Source organism: Neophocaena asiaeorientalis, unplaced genomic scaffold (assembly GCF_003031525.2).
Source record: "Neophocaena asiaeorientalis asiaeorientalis breed wild unplaced genomic scaffold, Neophocaena_asiaeorientalis_V1.1 scaffold7, whole genome shotgun sequence".
NCBI classification, from domain to species: Eukaryota; Metazoa; Chordata; class Mammalia; order Artiodactyla; family Phocoenidae; genus Neophocaena; species Neophocaena asiaeorientalis.
The window spans coordinates 4,582,059-4,601,634 of NW_020185337.1; the positions used below are offsets into that span (position 1 = coordinate 4,582,059).

The window sequence follows — 19,576 nt, forward strand, 5'->3', positions numbered from 1 at the left end:
ATCAGAACAAGTCCACGATGTCTACAACATTCATTTGCACCATGGCTTTTTCACCTCATAGTTGTTGGTATTTTAAACTATATACAGATTTACATATAGCTGACGTTATTGACAATAACTGTTATCCTGGGATATGCCCCCCCCTCTCTCTGTATCCACTTGGTTTGGTCATGTTATGTCAATCCTGTTACAGACCTGACTGCTTATCTAACAATGGAGGATAAGACCTACCACATGACCCAAAGATAGGAATAAAAAGATTCAGTCCCCCTTGTTGTTTCTAAAATGTTTAAGGCTAGTATATTTTTAAAGGATTATTCGTTCGAAATACTAACACCAATACTTTCAATGGGCCAAATAAGGAGGCACTAAGAGTGTTTGGGAATATCTAAGAATTATGCCTATGGTATAGTATACAGGCATAAAATAGTCAACAGTTTAAGAAAATATAAAAAATACTGTTTTTGCTAAAGGGGGAAAGCAGACAACTTCCCACTAAAAGAAAAAGAAAAACAAACACTGGTGTTCGATTTCCAGTTTGAATGCATTTATGACTATGAAGATTACGACCTCCGATGAATTAAATATAAAGAGTCCAGAGGGAATCATGACTTACGACATTAATGTACAAGTATGGCAGTATTTCTATATCAAATTAAACTTAGTCTATGATTAAATACAATGCTATATATACATACACACACTCATAGTACCTTTATTGAATTCTCTAAAATGCTCACAGTAGCTTATATGGTATTGATAAAAATAAAGATGAAAACGTATAGAGTGTAGATAAAAACCACTTTTATAGCTTTCTAAGGTGATGCATCCTGTGGGTTAAATAGCTTACATTATTCAAGTCTGAATTTTGAGTTTTGAAAGCAGAGCTGCGCACTGGTATTCAAACTTTCATAAAATTGTACAGTTTTTCAAAATAAGGAATAAAAGGTAGAGAGCATCAAACGTGGGAGAAAAAAACTTGTGATTTATAACACAACTGTTACACAGTTAACCAGTGGTGTTCAACCCATGCCTGGCCAAAACTCAGCTTCTCGTGGGCGATTAGGGGTATTAAAGAGTTTGATTCAGATTTTGTTTTTATAAAAGTGTGTAGTTTAAAAACTTATTAAAAATGCACATTCTAATGTGTTACATACACTATTTTACCACACTGGAGTCTGCCTATGTATAAACTTCCACTACCAGGATAATTTACGTTTATATAAACCTGGGAATACAACTTTATCTATTTCTAGTTAAAGAATCTCCTGAAATGTGTGTTTAAACCCTATTATTATTTGTACTTACTTACATTTGCATGAAGCAAAATTCTCTTGATAGCATGTGAATAAAACAAGGCATAGAAACAGGCTGGCGGCTAAGGTTTCACCAACTATCTATAACCCCAATTTCACATTTGTGTTACTTAGAAATGTTATTCTTAGTAATGTTCTAAGACAAGTAAACATAAATGTGGACTCAAAATACAGTTACACCGATCAAATGGACTTTCCAGGCTTTACGTATTGGGCTTACACAAGAGTTTACTTGAAAGAGATTCTAGTGCTAAAAAATCTTTGGGAAATACCGCTCTATAAGAGACTGTCTTTTCATTTAATTTGTTAATGCAATGTTTAATGTGATTTAGTTTAACAAACTGCCTAATTTTCAATTCTTAAATTACTCTGCGTAATGGGAAAATTTCTACAGATTTGAGTGCCGCGGGTCTTCAAAATGGTAACTTGCAAAAAATTGAGAAATTACACTAAAAAGTTCATTATTGCCTTAGACTCTTCTGATAGGTAGCTTTTAAAACGAGATTTCTTTTTTTTTTTGCGGTTCGCGGGCCTCTCACTGTTGTGGCCTCTCCCATTGCGGAGCACAGGCTCCGGACGCGCAGGCTCAGCGGCCATGGCTCACGGGCCCAGCCGCTCCGCGGCACGTGGGATCTTCCCGGAACAGGGCACAAACCCATGTCCCCTGCATACGCTCAACCACTGCGCCACCAGGGAAGCCCCCAAGATCTCTATTTTTGAATTAACAATATATTTATTGTTGTGTTCTCAATCTCAAAGTATGTTTATCCTCCATGCCACACAATTTGGTATCTTCACACATCAACTGCGTTATGTGTTTTGACAGTTGAGGCACATTTCAATGATTTTCGACTCTAGTTTGTGGTTTCATTATAAAACAGCTTACTCACAGCAAACTCAAACAATGTTTTTTTATTTAAAAATCCACCTCAAAAGCGGTTCGCGGGCCTCTCACTGTTGTGGCCTCTCCCATTGCGGAGCACAGGCTCCGGACGCGCAGGCTCAGCGGCCATGGCTCACGGGCCCAGCCGCTCCGCGGCACGTGGGATCTTCCCGGAACAGGGCACAAACCCATGTCCCCTGCATACGCTCAACCACTGCGCCACCAGGGAAGCCCCCAAGATCTCTATTTTTGAATTAACAATATATTTATTGTTGTGTTCTCAATCTCAAAGTATGTTTATCCTCCATGCCACACAATTTGGTATCTTCACACATCAACTGCGTTATGTGTTTTGACAGTTGAGGCACATTTCAATGATTTTCGACTCTAGTTTGTGGTTTCATTATAAAACAGCTTACTCACAGCAAACTCAAACAATGTTTTTTTATTTAAAAATCCACCTCAAAATTCAGTTCTGGGTTTTAGTTTTTGTTTAAAAAGAAGCAAACATTTAAAAGCATCCAATGTTACTTGTCTACAATTCATCTTGTTATGAACGTTTTTAGCTCATGGAGGGGACATAAACCCATGACATTGATTAGGCACAGTACGGTGACCAAGGGGCCAGAAATCAGGGCACATCTGTGTACTCAGGTAACATTAAAGGTCTGCATGGAGGGAAACATGCCTCAGCTGTGGGCTCTTCAATCTCTATGTCCCCTCCAAACACTGTTAGTAAGTCTCAAATCAGTACATAAGAGATTGTATGTAACTTAGTTAAAAACCAATCAAACCAATAACTATACCTGCTTTCTAAATTACATTGCAAAGCCAAGACAGATAAATTGTAGCCTTACTATAGATAATGTGTGGTCTTGCTATAGGACCATGTTATAGGTGAGAAAGAATTACACGATACCTCTGGTGGTTTCAGAAATCTGGTTGGAAGAGGTCCATGACTTTAAGATTTCACATTATAGCAAGGCTCCAATATTTCTTGAATTGGGGCAGTGAATATAAATCACAGTACACAAGCCTTAATTCTTTTACTGGAAAAGCAATAGGTGCTACATATGAGAATCACTTATATAACATCTGTTTTTTTTTAAAAATGCAGATATAAAATATTAATTGCATAGGGATTTAAATAGGATAAGGCCAAGAAGAATATTAAGTAAAGTTTAAAAAAAAAATCATAGAAAGGGCACTATGGTGTCAAAAGACAGAATTTCATTCTTAGAGTAATAAATCTGAATGACTGTCTAATTAGAAATCACAGTATGTTGCTATAACTAACAGTGAATGTCAATTGTGCCATTAATTCCAAACTGGAAACCAGCATTAGAGGACTAACACGAATACAACTAAAGCTCACTGTCTAAACCTGATCATTGTATTAGCACATCAGTGCCTGGTACGTACCTGATTAGTTATATAATCTACACTTTGCAAATAACGTAAAGTTTAATACATGCTGAAAATGTGAGAGCACGTCGTCACCACGTGCCATCAGTGAGTTGTACGCTTACTTGACTGTGATTATTCACTCTTTCCAAGGTGTAAGATCCCACCTGGCAGAATCTTCACTTAATGAGCCCAAAACACTGTAGTTAACAAAACATAAGAAAGTCCCACCACTGAAAACCAAATGTCCATGAACCAGAGAACAAAGTCCTGATGCCAGTAGGAACACGATGCTTACTTAGCACTTTGGAAGGCAATGAATGATGAGTCCAACTCTACTTTGTAGTTTCAGCTGACGGTTACCCAGTTAAGTTTCAGGTAGAAAGGTATGTTGTGAATCTACTTCTCACGTCATGTTGTTACCCTGCTGCTGAAAGAGCAGTCTCCCAGTTGAAAGTAGCTTAGTTCACGTAGCATTGTTCTGAAGAGTAGTGTGAGGAAAACAAGAACTCCCAAAGGATCATGTTAAGGTCCATTCGGGAATACCCAAACCAATGTTTTAAATGAAAAAGTGCATACATACAGTAATACTACAAGTGTGTTAACTACGAAACAAATGTTTCTCTGGGAACCAAACAACAGTATTTTCCCACATTATTTACATGTGATGAATTGTTCAGATACCACAAAGCACCATTTACACGCTCAATGGCTTGATTAAGTCTGAAAGGTCCTCTGACTTCGACTCTGTTCAGTTGAGGATCTACCTAGAGTACAAGGGTCAAGTTATCTTCAGTCAAACAGGATTTCTCCTTACAGCTCAGTCCTCTTTTGTTCAGAGACATTAAAGCGGCATTTTTCACTTCACATTCTTGGCTGGCGTTTCAGACTCTGTGGACTGTCTCCCATCGGTCCAGGCTTCACGGGTGCTCTTCAGAGCCAGGGTCTTCTGTTGGTCAACCACGACATAGTCCACTCTCTCGTCAGCTACACTGCTGCCTGAGCCACTGCTCTTTTGCTAAAAAGCAAAGGAAAAAACCCCATAAACCTCCACAGAAAAAGTGGTGCTTCTGCGTGAACTCCAGTCTTAAGACACAGACACATATGCACTGTGAGTAACTCTTGAAATTCTACTGGGTCTCCAAAAAATCAGTTTAACAATGTTGTCTCTCTCCTAACTGTACTCTGTTTTCCCCTTAATTTTAAAATTATTATATTTAAGAATTCAAACTAATGCTCCCATAACAGATGAAATTCTTAGAAAAGAAGGAGAGCAGCCCCCTGGTTCACCTTAAGAGACACAGCTTGCTTTTAGCTTAAGCTTGACTTTTTCAAGTCCTGAGAACAGGTACAGGTGTTTACTTTCAGAGTTAAGAAATGTTTTTTGAAAAGGAGTATTTCAAGAATGGCAGGCTACATAAAATCTAACTAGATACTCACTAACTTAAAACAAATGTTAATTATCAACACGTTGCTGGGCTCACGAGAAATTAAGGGAAATATCCAAGGTGTGAGAGAAATGGAGGGAGCAGAGAGCTGCTAAAGGGTCAAGACGGTGTCATCTTCAGGATGAACGTCAACTGAGCAGTGCAATCAGGAGGCCTGGGTGGGAGGAATGCGGAACCCAAAACTATCCTGTTAGGATAGGGACCCTTGAAGGAAACTGAGGTAGTCCTAGGGTGGTAGCATCACCTGCTTCCTAGCAGAAGCAAATGCAAATCCTTTCTGAAGGAAATTTAGGTCTGCAGGTTTCCCACAGATATGCTTAGCAAAATAAATTCACAATAAAAATGTACGAACACACAAGGAAACAAGCCATCAGGTGTGTGAGAAACGGTAAACACAGATTCAGACCTCCAAGGACTTCAGGTATGGAAATTACTGCATAAATAGTATAAAATATGTGTATAAAATGTTTAAAGGAATTGGAAAATAAAAAATAAAAGGAATAGGATAACAAAAAAGGAGTAAGAAGCTATTCAAATCAGATAGGCATATCTGGGGGAAAAAAGCCAAGCAGAATGTCACTTCAGCAGTGAAAGATAAAATATTGAGATTAAAAATTAAACACATAGGTTAAGCAGAAGAATTGAGAAATTAGTGAACTTGGTGACAGATCTAAAGAAATTTTACACGGAAGCAAAGAAATTAGAAAATATGAAAGAGTGGTAAAAGATAAGAAAAACAGAATGAGAAGTTCTAACTGTCTAATCAGAAACCTAAAAGGGCAGAAGAAAGAGAATCGTGGAAAAACAATATTTAGGGAGATAATGATTCAGACTTTTCCATAACTGACAAAAAATATGAATCCAGAAATAAAGACTGCACAACTTCTACCAAGCAGGATAAATAAAGAAAAATCTATGTCTAGATGTCTAGACACAGTGTAGTGAACCTGCTGAACATCAAAGATATAGAAAAGATCTTAACATCAGCCAGATAGAAAAGACAGATCACCTACAAAGGAACTGCAATTAGACTGACAGCATACTTTTCACAGGAACAATGGAAGCCAGGTGACAGCAAATAGTATCTCCTATGTGTTGAGAGAAACTTACTGTCAATGAAGAATTGTGAACTCAAACTGCTCCCCCCGCAAAACCCTCAATACTCATTTTCCAGAATGAGGCAAAATAAAGACATTTCAGTTAAACAAAAACTGCAAGAATTTACCATTAACAGACTTCCATGAAAAGAACTTCTAAAGGTAGGAGGAAGGAAAATGATTAGAGAAGGAAGGTCTAAGACACAAGAAGGAATCATAAAAAAAGAAGTTGGTAAACGTGTAGGAAAATGTATATAAACATTGTCTATATAGTAAGAATATTACTACTACTAATGTCTAATTTGTGAGTGTGACAACAACAAGGACAACAAAAAACCCTAAAACTTTTGGACAAAAATACCAAGCAAGTCAGAAAAGGAGTAATTTGAACTAACATCGGAAAGGGAGTGAAGACCATGATTAACTTTGGAACTTTAGAATTTAGTAAGTAAGCATTTCGATGGTAATCACTAAGAGAGTACAAAGTGCGTAACTTCCATACCATCAGAGATGAAAAAGTAAACTTATCAAACACTTTTGTGATTTATGAAAAAGCATTAAGTCATAGACTACTAAATTTAAATTAAACATACTAAGAAAATTCCCCCAAAGGAGACCCAATTCTTCAGGTTTCAAATGGGAGCTCAGTGTATTTACAGAATGAGGTTTCACTTACCTTACGTGGTGGCGTGGATTTCCCAGAATCTAAATCTAGATCTAGGTATTCCACTTGTTTGTCTCCTTTGGGCTTGATCATTGGGCTGTTTCCTCCATCAAGACTATTACTGCCAAAAAGATTCTGAAAGTAAAATACAACAAAATCAACTGTCAAACATTCATGAGACATACTGCTTATTACCTTGTTTGCCATCTACTCAAGCCTAAACAGTAATTTTAAGAGGACACAGCTTGAAGAAATGTCTCCTTAGAAAATTAAATAATCTTTTAGGATGGGGAAAAATAAGTAATATTTTAAAAATTGATTAAAACATAGCATAGGTAAGCAAGCTAAAAGTAGTTTGAAAAGTAAAACTTGGTTCAGACTAAGACTGGGCCATCAAGCTACAGTTAACTGCAACAGTTCTTTCTTTCCTTTTTTTTTTTTTTCCGGCTGTGCCGCGCAGCTTAAGGAATCTTAGTTCCCTTACCAGGGATTGAACCCGGGCCCCCGACAGTGGAAGTGCCAAGTCCTAACCACTAGACCACCAGGGAATTCCCAGTTGGAATAGTCTAACTCAACGCTATTAAAATGATATTTTAAAATGATATCTGTTCTCAATAACATTCTTTAACTATAGGATCGTTATAGTCCATGCTTTCAAATTAAACTTTTTTAGGGATCGACCAAGATGGTGGAGTAGAAAGACCCTGAGCTCACCTCTCAAATTAAAAAAAATTTTAAAGTTCTATATTTGAGTTAAAGGCTTTCACACTAAAATCAATTTAGAATAAGTATGGTAGCTAAGGGCTATGCATACTGACTCCATTAATAGAGTCTGTTTTGTTTCAACTGCCTGGAATTTTTACCACTTAATTTTCTGTCTTCTTATCCTTTCTGTCCTAATAGGAACTGTACAACAGAAGGACTCCTCTCTAAGAAAAGAAAAAGAAAAAAGGAAGGGAGAGGACAGCAATGAACAGCAAGAATGAAAAAGCTTGAGGCAGAAACATGAAAAAGAAATAGGTTATTAGGAACATGAAGATCAATGCTAAATAAAAAGGAAAGGACGACGTGAACTTATGTCCCTACATGCACCCGCTACTCTGATCGTGACAGTGTTCAAATGTGCTCCAACAACTGACTTGTTTCCACGCCTTGCTGCTTTTAACCTCACCTGGGAATGTTCCTGACTTCTCAGGACACTACATATTCATTAGGGACTTTCATCCCTGTGGCTTCTATCACATAGGAATTATTGTTCACATGTTAGCTTATACTTTCGAAGAAAACCGTAATGATGTAAATCAACTTGACAATTTAATACTTGTTAGGATGAACAACGTGATTTGGAAACCGCATAAATCTGGTTCTGCTGATTCTTTCATATTGCTACTCCATTTTGTTTGGGTTAAACAGACTAAGCTGTGACTTAGGGAAAGGACAATTGCTAGGAAAACACTGAGTTTACTCTTGGCGAGGGGGACATGGTCTGGGTCGCGTGTACTCGGATGCAGCATGTGTGCGGCCTACTGTATATCCTACATACTGTATGCGGCATGTGTATGCAGTAGACAACCTGCACTACTGAATGTGATGGCCCTATTTGTAGGAACAGATTTTTAAACCAAATTTATCAACTACCGCTAATAAAACATTAAAAAAATACTGACAGTAACATGTAGGGCACAAAAAATGTAAGCAAGTGTCAGTGCTCAATTAGTACAAATAGCTATCCCCTCCCTCTCTTTCTTCTAATTCATGAAAAAACTGAAATTTTTTTCTGCAAATGACTCTATATTTCATTCTCACATAAAAAAAACAAGCCAGATTGCATGGTGTGTGTGTGTGTGTGTGTGTGTGTGCGTGTGTAAAATTTTGTATTCAAATGTAATGACAGAGCCCATACCTGAAATTTCCCTAATTGGAAACATCTAGAATTATTCACGGTGTTGTAGGCTACGAAAGAAACACTTGAGTTCATATGATGTACACATTTAATCTCAGTAAGCTGTTCTTAAAGAGAATTTCTCAGAATTGCTAGTTCAACTGTACTCTGTCTAATTACTAGGACTGGAAATGTTTTCATCTTCAAGTATTGTTAAAATGTGTGTCCCTCCAAAAAGTCTATTTGCTCTTGATCTAATCTAATCTCAACTGGGAACAGCCTGTCTCTGCATTCTAGGCTTTAACCCAGTGTTTTCCCAAAACAGTTTAGAAAAACCCTAAGATTTGAAGAGTTATTATGAAGTGTTCTGTGAATTAAAAGAAAAAATATAGTAGTACTTTTTCTAAAATTCTTGAAAAAAATACATAAAATTATTGAACATACTTTTGATGTTGTTACAAACAATATATATGTCTTTAGTGATGATGTACTGTCACTTGAATTTCAGGCGTCACATTAAGGGTTCATTTCACGAATGCTTGGCTTTGGATGTTTGTATAAAAAACAGGCTGCGTCACCAATTCACTTTCATTAGACACTGCCTGCTCCGTGATCACCAGTATAGGAAACAGACTGTGCTTCAACATTTCAATGTACAGAATTTAATATTCATTGTCCCTATAAACCAGATTTGATCCACTCCTGTTTCAACTTCTCCAAGACGAATTTTTTACCGACTTCATCAACCTGAGCATATGTGAGACCTTGTGAACTTCTATGGCTCTCCACTGATACACTAAATTCCAAGAGGTGTGGAAAATATTGCTGTAACTATCACATTCATTCCTAAGGAAAAGTTGTTTGGACTAAGATGAGCCCTTGCAGTTGGTGGCATAAGATGGAAATGGCACAGCTGACTTTTCTATTGTGAATGGCACATGAATATTTTCACTTGGGACATTTTTGCTTATTTCTAACCCATAGGGCCTCAGTACCTTAGAAATTCACCATCTGGTGGTTATTTACGCACCTCTACCGTGCAGGTAAAATTACCTTTCTGGCTTAGTGTTATACTATATAAAAGAACAATTTTATATCTTCCTTTCCTTTGACTTTCTGATTGTAACGGATTTTTTCTAGATTTTTCCCTTCACCTAACACCTACTCATGACAAATCATACTTTCAAACTTTCCTATTACAGGTCCTTTCCAATATTTTTATGTTTATTTACTATTTTGGGCAAAATAAAAGATTCTTTAGTATCTCAGAAAAGAATTACTTTTGTAATAAAAAAATTCATTTAACCACCTAAAGATGAAAATTGAGGGTAATATGTACTCCAAGGCAGCACTGAGGATTTACTTAGATTTTTTTTTTTGCCGTACGCGGGCCTCTCACTGCTGTGGCCCCTCCCGCTGCGGAGCACAGGCTCCGGACGCGCAGGCTCAGCGGCCATGGCTCACGGGCTCAGCCGCTCCGCGGCACGCGGGATCCTCCCGGACCGGGGCACGAACCCGCACCCCCTGCATCGGCAGGCGGACCCTCAACCACTGTGCCACCAGGGAAGCCCTACTTAGTCTCTTACTAGAGTCTGTTTACTATAATGAAGAAAAAAAAATTAAGTTAATAAAAATAATAAAACACTACTCATCAAATGGAAAAATTACGAACCCAGAAGTGAAAGTCAGTTAATAAAAATTGCCCTACCTTGAAACATTAGTGAAAATGGTATTGATAGAGTTCGTTTGTATTCTAATTCAGGGTTGACATAAATATTTTAAATTATCTTATTCATTTTTGAATACTTGATGAATTTGATAATATTTCACAGTTAATTAGTTCAAGCATCAAATCGGGCTTTTCACATCACTTAATTTTGTCCCCTGACAAACGGTCATGAGAAATCTGTTTCTGCCTGAAGTCCATTAAAGACATAAATTCAATGAAAAAATAGGGCTTTATATATTGAATCTCTGAACAGAATTGTTTTAAAGAAAATAAAGTCACTAAAACGTCATTCATGCCAAATTTTGACATTAGATATTTGCTTATCATATGCTGTCTGGTTGTGCCCCATGATCTGTTCTCCCCTTTCCACCGGGAAGGGGATTTTTAGCCAGGCCCACTGTCCCTCGGTACAAAGGCTACGGTTCCCAGTCCCTTTCGTGTTTATGTGGCCAGAGGCTAAGTCCTGGTCAACAGTTTGGACTCCGCAGTTTCTGGGAACCTTCTCTATGAGGCAATTGGGCTGCATCCTTTGCTGCTTCTTCCTTTCCCTCCATTCTGCAGCCTGGAATGTGAATCTGCTGGCTGGACCATCATCTTGTTCTATTGAGCCTGTGAAGCCAGACCCAGGGGACAGCAGTCTGGAGAGCGGCAAGGGGCAAGGATCCCCGAGGGCTCCTGGAACAAAAAGCTGCCACGACAACCACGGATTGACTCTCTGGAATTCTATGTGAGAAAGAAAGAAACGTCTGCCTTAAGGCCTTGTTATTTGCTTATTTTCTGTTACTCAGAGGGGATCCTAATGCCAACTGATATCTACTAAAAAGCAAATAACAGAGCAAGCAGTGTCTCTGGTTTGAGGGAAAGCAAGAGGAAAAGATTTTTAAAAAATTAAAATTGGCTTGTATTTTTAAACATCTGAAGTATTTTCTGGCAACTACCTGATTTCTGGGGAACATAATGCTTGCTACTATTACAAAATTCTTGGGCCTTGGGGTAATAACAGTCAGTCTGAAGTAAATCAGGTTTTAACAGGTCTTCTTTGATCTTTAAGCCCTACCTAAGGATGTATTACTGAAAGGTTATTAAAAACCCTCGGCATAAGACTGTTTTACTCTGAGTGCGCTGACGTAGGTCTGGAGAAATGCATTATAAAATGCTTCCAGTAAAAAGTAGTTTTTTGAATAGTTTCAAAAGTGAAGTACATCTTAAAAGAAATATAACTGGAAAATTTTGTGATTTTTAACTAACTTGTATCTACTTTATAGATGTTAATATTACACTTTGACCCTTTATTGGTTTTAGACTTGATGATGCTGTTTTTCAAAAGCATTTTTATATAAAGTGTTTTTTTTAATTTTTAAAATTTATTTTATTTTTGGCTGCGTTGGGTCTTCATTGCTGCGTGCGGGCTTTCTCTAGTTGTGGGGTGAGCTGGGGGTACTCTTCGTTGCGGTGCCCGGGCTTCTGATTGCAGTGGCTTCTCTTGTTGCAGAGCACGAGCTCTAGGCGCGTGGGCTTCAGCAGTTGTGGCACACGGGCTCTAGAGCGCAGGCTCAGTAGTTGTGGCGCATGGGCTCAGTTGCTCCGCGGCATGTGGGATCTTCCCGGACCAGGGCTCAAACCTGTGTCCCCTTCATTGGCAGGCGGATTCTTAACCACTGCGCCACCAGGGAAGCCCCCAAAAGCATTTTTAAAAAGTTGTCTTTTATCCTTTCTCCTTAAGTAAAGAAAGATGGAAGGGTAAGGTGTATGGACTGGAAGAAAGGTTTAGTGTGAATGATTCAGAAGGGCTACTCACGAAGAGAAACGTTAAGAGAAGATTCTACTTACTGAGTCTTCACTGGACAGGTTTGGGTTCATGGGAACATAATTCTCTTCACTGTCATGTGAGTCGCTGCTTGAAGTCGTGCTGTGCACTGAATCCGGCCGGGGAGACATGGGAAACCTGGAGGAGCTGATTACAGAGATGACCATCACAAACACCATCCTGACCAAAATTTCTCAATTCACTTTGAAAGTAAAAATGAGTGATAGTATACATTCTTCCAGAAACATTTATGCTTACAATCATTTATTGTACGCATTTATTACTGTACAATTTATCACACACATTCAAATGCACAACTAATATTTATAGTTATTTGTAAAGGGATATTTTCTTTTTGAAAAAAGTTTTGATTTTTTTACACAATTCTGAAAGGTTACTTTCCATTTACGGTTATTACAAAATATTGGCTCTATTCCCCGTGTTGTACAATACATCCTTGAGCCTATCTTACACCCAAGATAAGCTCCCACTTATCTCGTAGTGGGAGGTAGTTTGTACCTCCCACTTCCCCACCCTATTTCCAGCCCCCACCACCCCGCCACTGGTAACCACTAGCTTGTTCTCTATGTCTTCAAGTCTGCTTCTGTAAAGGGATATTTCTGAGCATCAAAGTACCTTCTGCAGGATGAAGATGTGGCACAGATATATAATGGAATATTACTCAGCCATAAAAAGAAACGAAATTGAGTTATTTGTAGTGAGGTGGATGGACCTAGAGTCTGTCATACAGAGTAAGTCAGAAAGAGAAAGACAAATACTGTATGCTAACACATATATATGGAATCTAAAAAAAAAAAAAAATGTCATGAAGAACCTGGGGGCAAGACGGGAATAAAGACACAGACCTACTAGAGCATCGACTTGAGGACACGGGGAGGGGGAAGGGTAAGCTGGGACGAAGTGAGAGAGTGGCATGGACATATACACACTACCAAACGTAAAACAGATAGCTAGTGGGAAGCAGCCGCATAGCACAGGGAGATCAGCTCAGTGGTTTGTGACCACCTAGAGGGGTGGGATAGGGAGGGTGGGAGGGAGACGCAAGAGGGAGGAGATATGGGGATATATGTATATGTATAACTGATTCACTTTGTTATAGAGCAGAAACTAACACACCATTGTAAAGCAATTATACTGCAATAAAGATGTTAAAAAAAAAACAACAACAAAGTACCTTCTGCAGAACAACGAGAAAAGTATTGCTAGTGATGTGGAGGATAAGTAGAAAGACACAGATATAAAAAGGAAGATTTAAGAATTACTATTTAAAAAAACTATATATATATATATATATACACACACATACACACACACACACACACATATATTCACACACGTACACATTCAACACAGGTTTGTAATTACAAACATTCTTTTCATTTCCACATATACATTTAAATGAATCTCCATTAAATAATCCCTACAAGAAACTACCGTATTTTCCAGAGCAGTAGTTCTCAGAAATTTCTAGCCTCATGAACCTTTCACACTCTTAAAATTTATTGAGAACCCCAAGGAACTTTGGTTAATATGGGTGATATCTACTGATATTTACCACATTACCTACAATAGAAAAAAATTTAAAAAGACAAGTGTACACAAATACATACACTATTAGCTGTCACAACGATATCGTCCAATATTATGCCACCTCTGGAAAACTCCAGCGTACACTCATGAGAGAAGGAGAGTGGAAAAGCAAATGACATCTTAGTATATTCATGAAAATAGTTTTGACTTCACAGAACCCCAAAAAGGGAGGCTCCCCAGACCATCCTTTGGGAACCACTGTTCTAGGTACTCTCCATTATAATGCACAATCAAGCTGAGTATTTTAAACAAAGACTTACTCTCGAGCAAAACTCCTAGTGATGGGAGATCTTACTGGGGCTTGTAATTCTTCCCATTCTGGCAAAGGTTTTATTTCTAAAGGTGCTGGCTTGACTGAAACAAACGAGAAAAAAAAAAAGAGACTTTAGCATACAGAAATTTGGAAAACAAAACAAGACCCTCTTTCTACATCTCTATTTATACATTATAGCCACTGTACACCTAGGACCAGCTTAGTTTCACACATGAAAAGAAGTACACTGATGTTATGTGATTTTTCCGAGGTCACACAGCTAAAAAATTAGTGGCAAAAGCTAAATCAGATAATGTTTCCTGATTGTTGACTGAAAGTCGCAATAAAACTCTATTATTACAACATGTTGCTTCTTAAGTAAATATTTTATGAATATAAACAATGAGAACAAGAAAGAGTAATGTGAACCAATTCCTTCATAGTTATTGATTTATACTTTTCATTATTTCCTTATTTTATTTTTTTCACTAATTTTATCCTCAAACACGGACATTTAATTTTCTATGTAAAAACAGTCCTCGTCATCAACATTGAAGCATCATTTATACAACTATACATATAAAATGATGTTTAGGAAGCAATAAACACAAAACTTCGCTAAAACCAAAAACTGACAAAAAGAATTAATAACCAAATCTTTTAAATTAATTCAGGCCCAGTCTGGAACCAAATAAAACAAAGCAATAATTATATCTTTATACTCAAACTCTGCTCTGAGAAAAGGCCACAATTTAACAACTGCCTCAAATTTTTAGCTTAATTTAACCAACAACATCCTTTAACAAATTAAGTAAAAATAAATGCTAATGTTCCTATTAGCTTTATCTATAAGTTGTCTTTGCTTATTTACCCTATTATTGCAGTGGACAATTAATTACTCTGCCAGTATATATTCCACAGAGCTCTTCGCCCTTAAAGTAAGACTCAGTTTTCAGAAATTCATGACATGAGCAAAAGAACTTCAACAATATTATTTGTTAATATTCATTATATTTTAGGATACTATTTAAACATATTAGGTAAATATTTTAGTTACACGTCATCCTGCCACTCTAAAGTCTTCATTTTTTCCAGGCATCCCTCCTCTAGTCTTTGTGCATATATGTGTACATTGAGTCAACCAAGTTATAATTACCTTCCAACTATAAAGTAGGTAGTCATTTTAAAGGATCATGTAGATTCTCTGGGGTTTATGCCGAAGTATTTTTGGCAACTCAAATACAAAAAAATTCAATGAGATTTTCTGAAGGCTACGTTGATTTAAGTTTGAGTTAAAATAATTTTGCTCACCTATACACTCAAAATGGACATGTACAGAATGCTGTGCTCACTTGCAAGTATTTCTTTAACTCTGATGTTTGCACTTTTTTTAAAACACAGAGGCTAAGAGCTGCTTAGCTGTCAAATTCTAAGTAATGGCATAAAATAATGAATCCATGGAAATGATTATATATTGTCTCAGAACAGAATATATACATTATACATAAATACAGGAGACAACTGGAACTCACAAGCATCTCACAAGCTTAAAGAAAACACTCTATTGATGTCTAAAAGGTTAAAAGAATAATGCAAAAGGAAAAGACTGAATATCATATATTATCAAATATTTAACATGCTGCTGTTAATGGCATAACAAATATACTCGCTGTGTATTATGGGAAGCATTCACTTTAGAAATTACGTGCTGGGAAGTTTTATTTACAACAAAATAGTATTTAAGGCTCTTCTCCTTTACTTTTAAAGGAAACAACATCACAGAATAAATAAATTCCCAACACCCCAGCCAGCATGCGGTGCTAAAGTACATACCCTTTCTTCTTGTAGCAAAGTCACCTATGGTTTGTGAATCAGTTCGCTCTAAACCATGGGGTTTGGGTCTTAAAATTTTAGGACTTTGACCTAATTGGTAAAAAGAAGACTCTCTTAATATAATGTTATTTTTTTTAATTGGAAAAAAAATGGATTCTGTAAAAAAGCAACAGAGCCCTGAGCAGACATGTTACATCTCAAAAGCATAAACAAAAGTTCGTTTGTGGAGACTATTTCAGTCTGGCTATGCATATCACTCATGCTCAATACCATGGGAATGCGGAAGCTGCATGCAACAATGTAATAAGCAAACTGTTATAAAAGATGGTAGGGTTTTAGTGGCATAACTTCTTGGTTAGTTGTTACCTTTATTTGGAGGAAGAGAGGAAAAACATGTGTCATGTTAGTTACTCTTCTAACATGCCTTAGAAAACTGGATCCAATAAAAAATTATAAAACCTCTCAGTCAGATCGCAAGTACATCTTTTCTTTGAAGTCTGGTGTCTCATACGAAAGTACCAAGGCCTACTTTCTTAACTTGATGGAGGTGTTTTAAAAACCTTAATCTGGCTACTCCTTCACCACCTGAAAGCGCCCTTCTAGAGAAGTTCTATTGATACAATGTCTGCTAATCCGAAGTCAAAACCAAGACCAGCATTTCTTTTCCCTGAACACTCAGTGGTTGCCCCCGTGACACCATTTTGCAAGGATTAGATGTCTAGATTCTGGAACTGCTGACTGTCTAGCTTTAATTTGAGAATTGGAAAGTATAAATTCAGTTGCCATCTTTTTTTTTTTCCGTTTAATCTGTTATATACTAGTACTGCTGAAAAGCCTTATGAAAAGTACAGGTTTAATACCCAGCAGCTGGCCTCATACTTTTTCCCACTGGAAGCCTGGATGCCAGAGTAGCAATATCATTTCAATCAGGAATTTAAACTACTTCATTCTCAATGGCACCAAATTCTCCTTTTTCTTGGCGTGTACAAAACTGAGTTGACATCTATTAGATGGAAAATAATATTAGAGTTCGCTGATTCAATGCTGATCTCTAGCACCTTATTGACCAAAATCTACAAGTTCTGGAAAATGTGATTTTCTAGCTTATGAAACATGAAAATTTCCTAACTCTCTCAAGTACTCTCAAGGGTACTCCTTGGCACTCTTCACAGAAAGATACCGTATTAAGTGAATTTTTTTATAGTGCATTTATAAAATTTCCATGCATTTTCTACTCCATGCAAAACTTAAGCCTGAGTTTAGGACAAACGCCTCAAGGTGAAAATGTTGCCCTGAATTGAACCCAGCCGCTCAGGCATTTTGGTAGCTTCATTTCTTTGTTATTTTCACTGCCTGGCTCAATTTGACATTTATGTTCCAGACAGAAATGAAAGTGATACTCAAATGATGGCTCAGTATTACTTATGAGGAGAGAAAGGAAAAAAAGTCCAAGGTGTATGTACTTCTCCTCTGCTGCCTAGAGGCAAATACTGGAATGTTTCTCTAATTACTTAAGTGCCACAATAATGGGTATGAGATAAGACTAAAGCAGAGGCAGCAAATGAACCAACTCCGATACACTGATTCTCAAATTCTAAGAGTCAACAGTGTTAAATAACTCACTTGAGCCTCAGCTTTTAAATCCAAGACAGTTACAAGGAGGCTTTAGCTAGATTAGGTTTGAACAAAGAAAGCGACATGACGCATTTCTTTAGCAAAGAGCACCCCATTGTGCTTTAACCCTCAGGGGTTAAAACAATCTCACCCGGGGCTGTCAATCTCTGGATCATGTGATCTGCGCCCTCATTAGGAGCACAACTTGGTAAATCTTAACCTCTGGTTCAGATCTCCCCTAAGATCCTTATTGGCATACCTACAAAGTCACCCCACATGAAGGTTCTGTAGGCTTTCACACTGCATGTTCGAAATGGAATTTATCTTCTGGGACCCACCACACCTGCTTTGTTTCCTCTGTCTGCAGTTGCCATAGCAGATCTCTTAAGAGTTACTCTAGATTCCACGTTCTCTCTGATTTCCCTTTATCAATTTTACTTTCTATTTATAATGGCAATCGTTTGTTTTCATTTATCCAAGAAAATTAAAGAATCTGTAAGTCTGAAGTCCTGGCTTCCTTTTTTTAATGTGCACTGCACTTACCTGGTTTGTTTTTCTGAAAGTGAACTCACACCGTATGGCTAAATGACCTCCACTTACACTCCAAGTGGCCTCCAAACTTGTAAAAATCACTCACTCTAGGCCCCCAAGTGGAGGCAGCTATTTCGAGTCAGGACAGGGACTTTTGTTATGCCTTCCTGTCTGATCATCTCTAAAGCGAGGCGTCAAGAACCCTAGGTTTGGAACGCCGGGAAAAGCACTTTTTAAAGAAGATGCTGAAAAAAAAGTGTGATTTTATAACAGTTTGCATTAAAAAATACCATTTTCCCCCTATGGTATCCTTAAATCTTAGAATGAGCTTTCTAGGGGCCGACCTGATTACGTTACTTGCCTACATAAAACCCTTTAATGGTGTTCTCAGAATAAAGCCCAAACTCATTAGCATGGATTATAAAACCCCCAGGAGCTGGCACCTGCCAGGCATTTGGCATTCGTTCCTGCATTCATACTTTCCTCCCTCCCACCCAAGACTCTGAGCCAGTCCCCTCTTTTTAAAGGATCTGGGTATGCTGTTTATTCTGATAGAAGATCCTCTATCATCATTTCATTGCCACTCACCCTCTGAGATTCTCCTCAAAGGAGACAGCCTGCAGGGCCAAGAGCTAACCTCAACCACAAGCCCCCTTCTGTGCTAATTATGATAATGTGTTTACTTTTCCACTTTCCCACTAAATGGGAGCTTCTTTAGAGAAGCCACCTGTCCTTCCTTGGGTTTCCAGACCCCAGACCTATCAGAGGGTACATCCTATAACTGGGAGGCCCTTCAATCTGTTTTGATGAACTGTGGTTCTCTTAAAGCTTAATCCAATGGTGGTGTTTAATCAGATCAATGTCATAACTTTGTGTTTGCCTTTGAAGAAAAAAAGCAACTGAATGCTGTTTCAAAAGTTGATCATTCCAGATATGGTCAAGGCATCATACGAGGTCATGCTTCAAAGAAGCAGATGCAGTCCTTTTTGAAAAGTCCATACACGATTATTATTTTAATAGGTATTGCTTACATAAATTCAACTCAAAGTGGAAAATTTATTTTCTCTATCATTATAGGTCTAACTTAGCCTAAATAATTCACTTATCTGAAGTTTCACAGATGATGCTACTATTTTCAGTAGGCATCTCAGAAATCAAGAAAGAAGAAAAATAATTCACAACATTATTATCCTCTGCTAATTCCAAGGAGTAATCAAGGTAGCACACTGAAAAACTTTTACACTTGTTTGAATAGTCTCATTGTATAAAGGGAACTATAATAATGATAATTATATTGGAAGGTCAGGAATATTTGGGTAAAAAAACCCGCACGTAGAGGCTGTGCTGTAAAAATGCACTCTGTACTCATTTCCTTTAAACTGTAACCACCAACCCAAAAATCTGACTTGAGAGTCAAACTTTAATACTTGTTTATTAAAATCTAGCTATATTTACTGGTATCATTTCTTCCAAACATTTATTATAGTATAAAAGTAGTTTTTCA

At 37.6% G+C, this 19,576-nt stretch overlaps 1 protein-coding gene across 4 annotated transcripts in view; it reads right to left on the reverse strand.

Annotated features, from left to right (window-relative positions):
* Window positions 1–1,942: 1,942 nt before the first annotated feature.
* The window catches only part of GAB1 (GRB2 associated binding protein 1), a 126,379-nt gene continuing 108,745 nt past the window's right edge, over window positions 1,943–19,576 (reverse strand). Inside the window, exons 8-12 of one of the 4 annotated variants that reach the window (XR_003002003.1) lie at window positions 14,102–14,195; window positions 12,254–12,377; window positions 6,825–6,947; window positions 2,661–4,621; window positions 1,943–2,244 (exon numbers count right to left, since the gene is read on the reverse strand). Coding sequence is in view for 3 of the 4 variants with exons in the window: in XM_024736165.1 (XP_024591933.1) it covers window positions 4,463–4,621; window positions 6,825–6,947; window positions 12,254–12,377; window positions 14,102–14,195; window positions 15,928–16,017 (590 nt within the window). In the remaining variant the exon portion in view is untranslated. Of the gene's footprint in view, window positions 2,245–2,364; window positions 4,622–6,824; window positions 6,948–12,253; window positions 12,378–14,101; window positions 14,196–15,927; window positions 16,018–19,576 lie in introns of those variants that run through there. The other 3 variants (XM_024736165.1, XM_024736163.1, XM_024736164.1) reach the window with 3 other exon arrangements.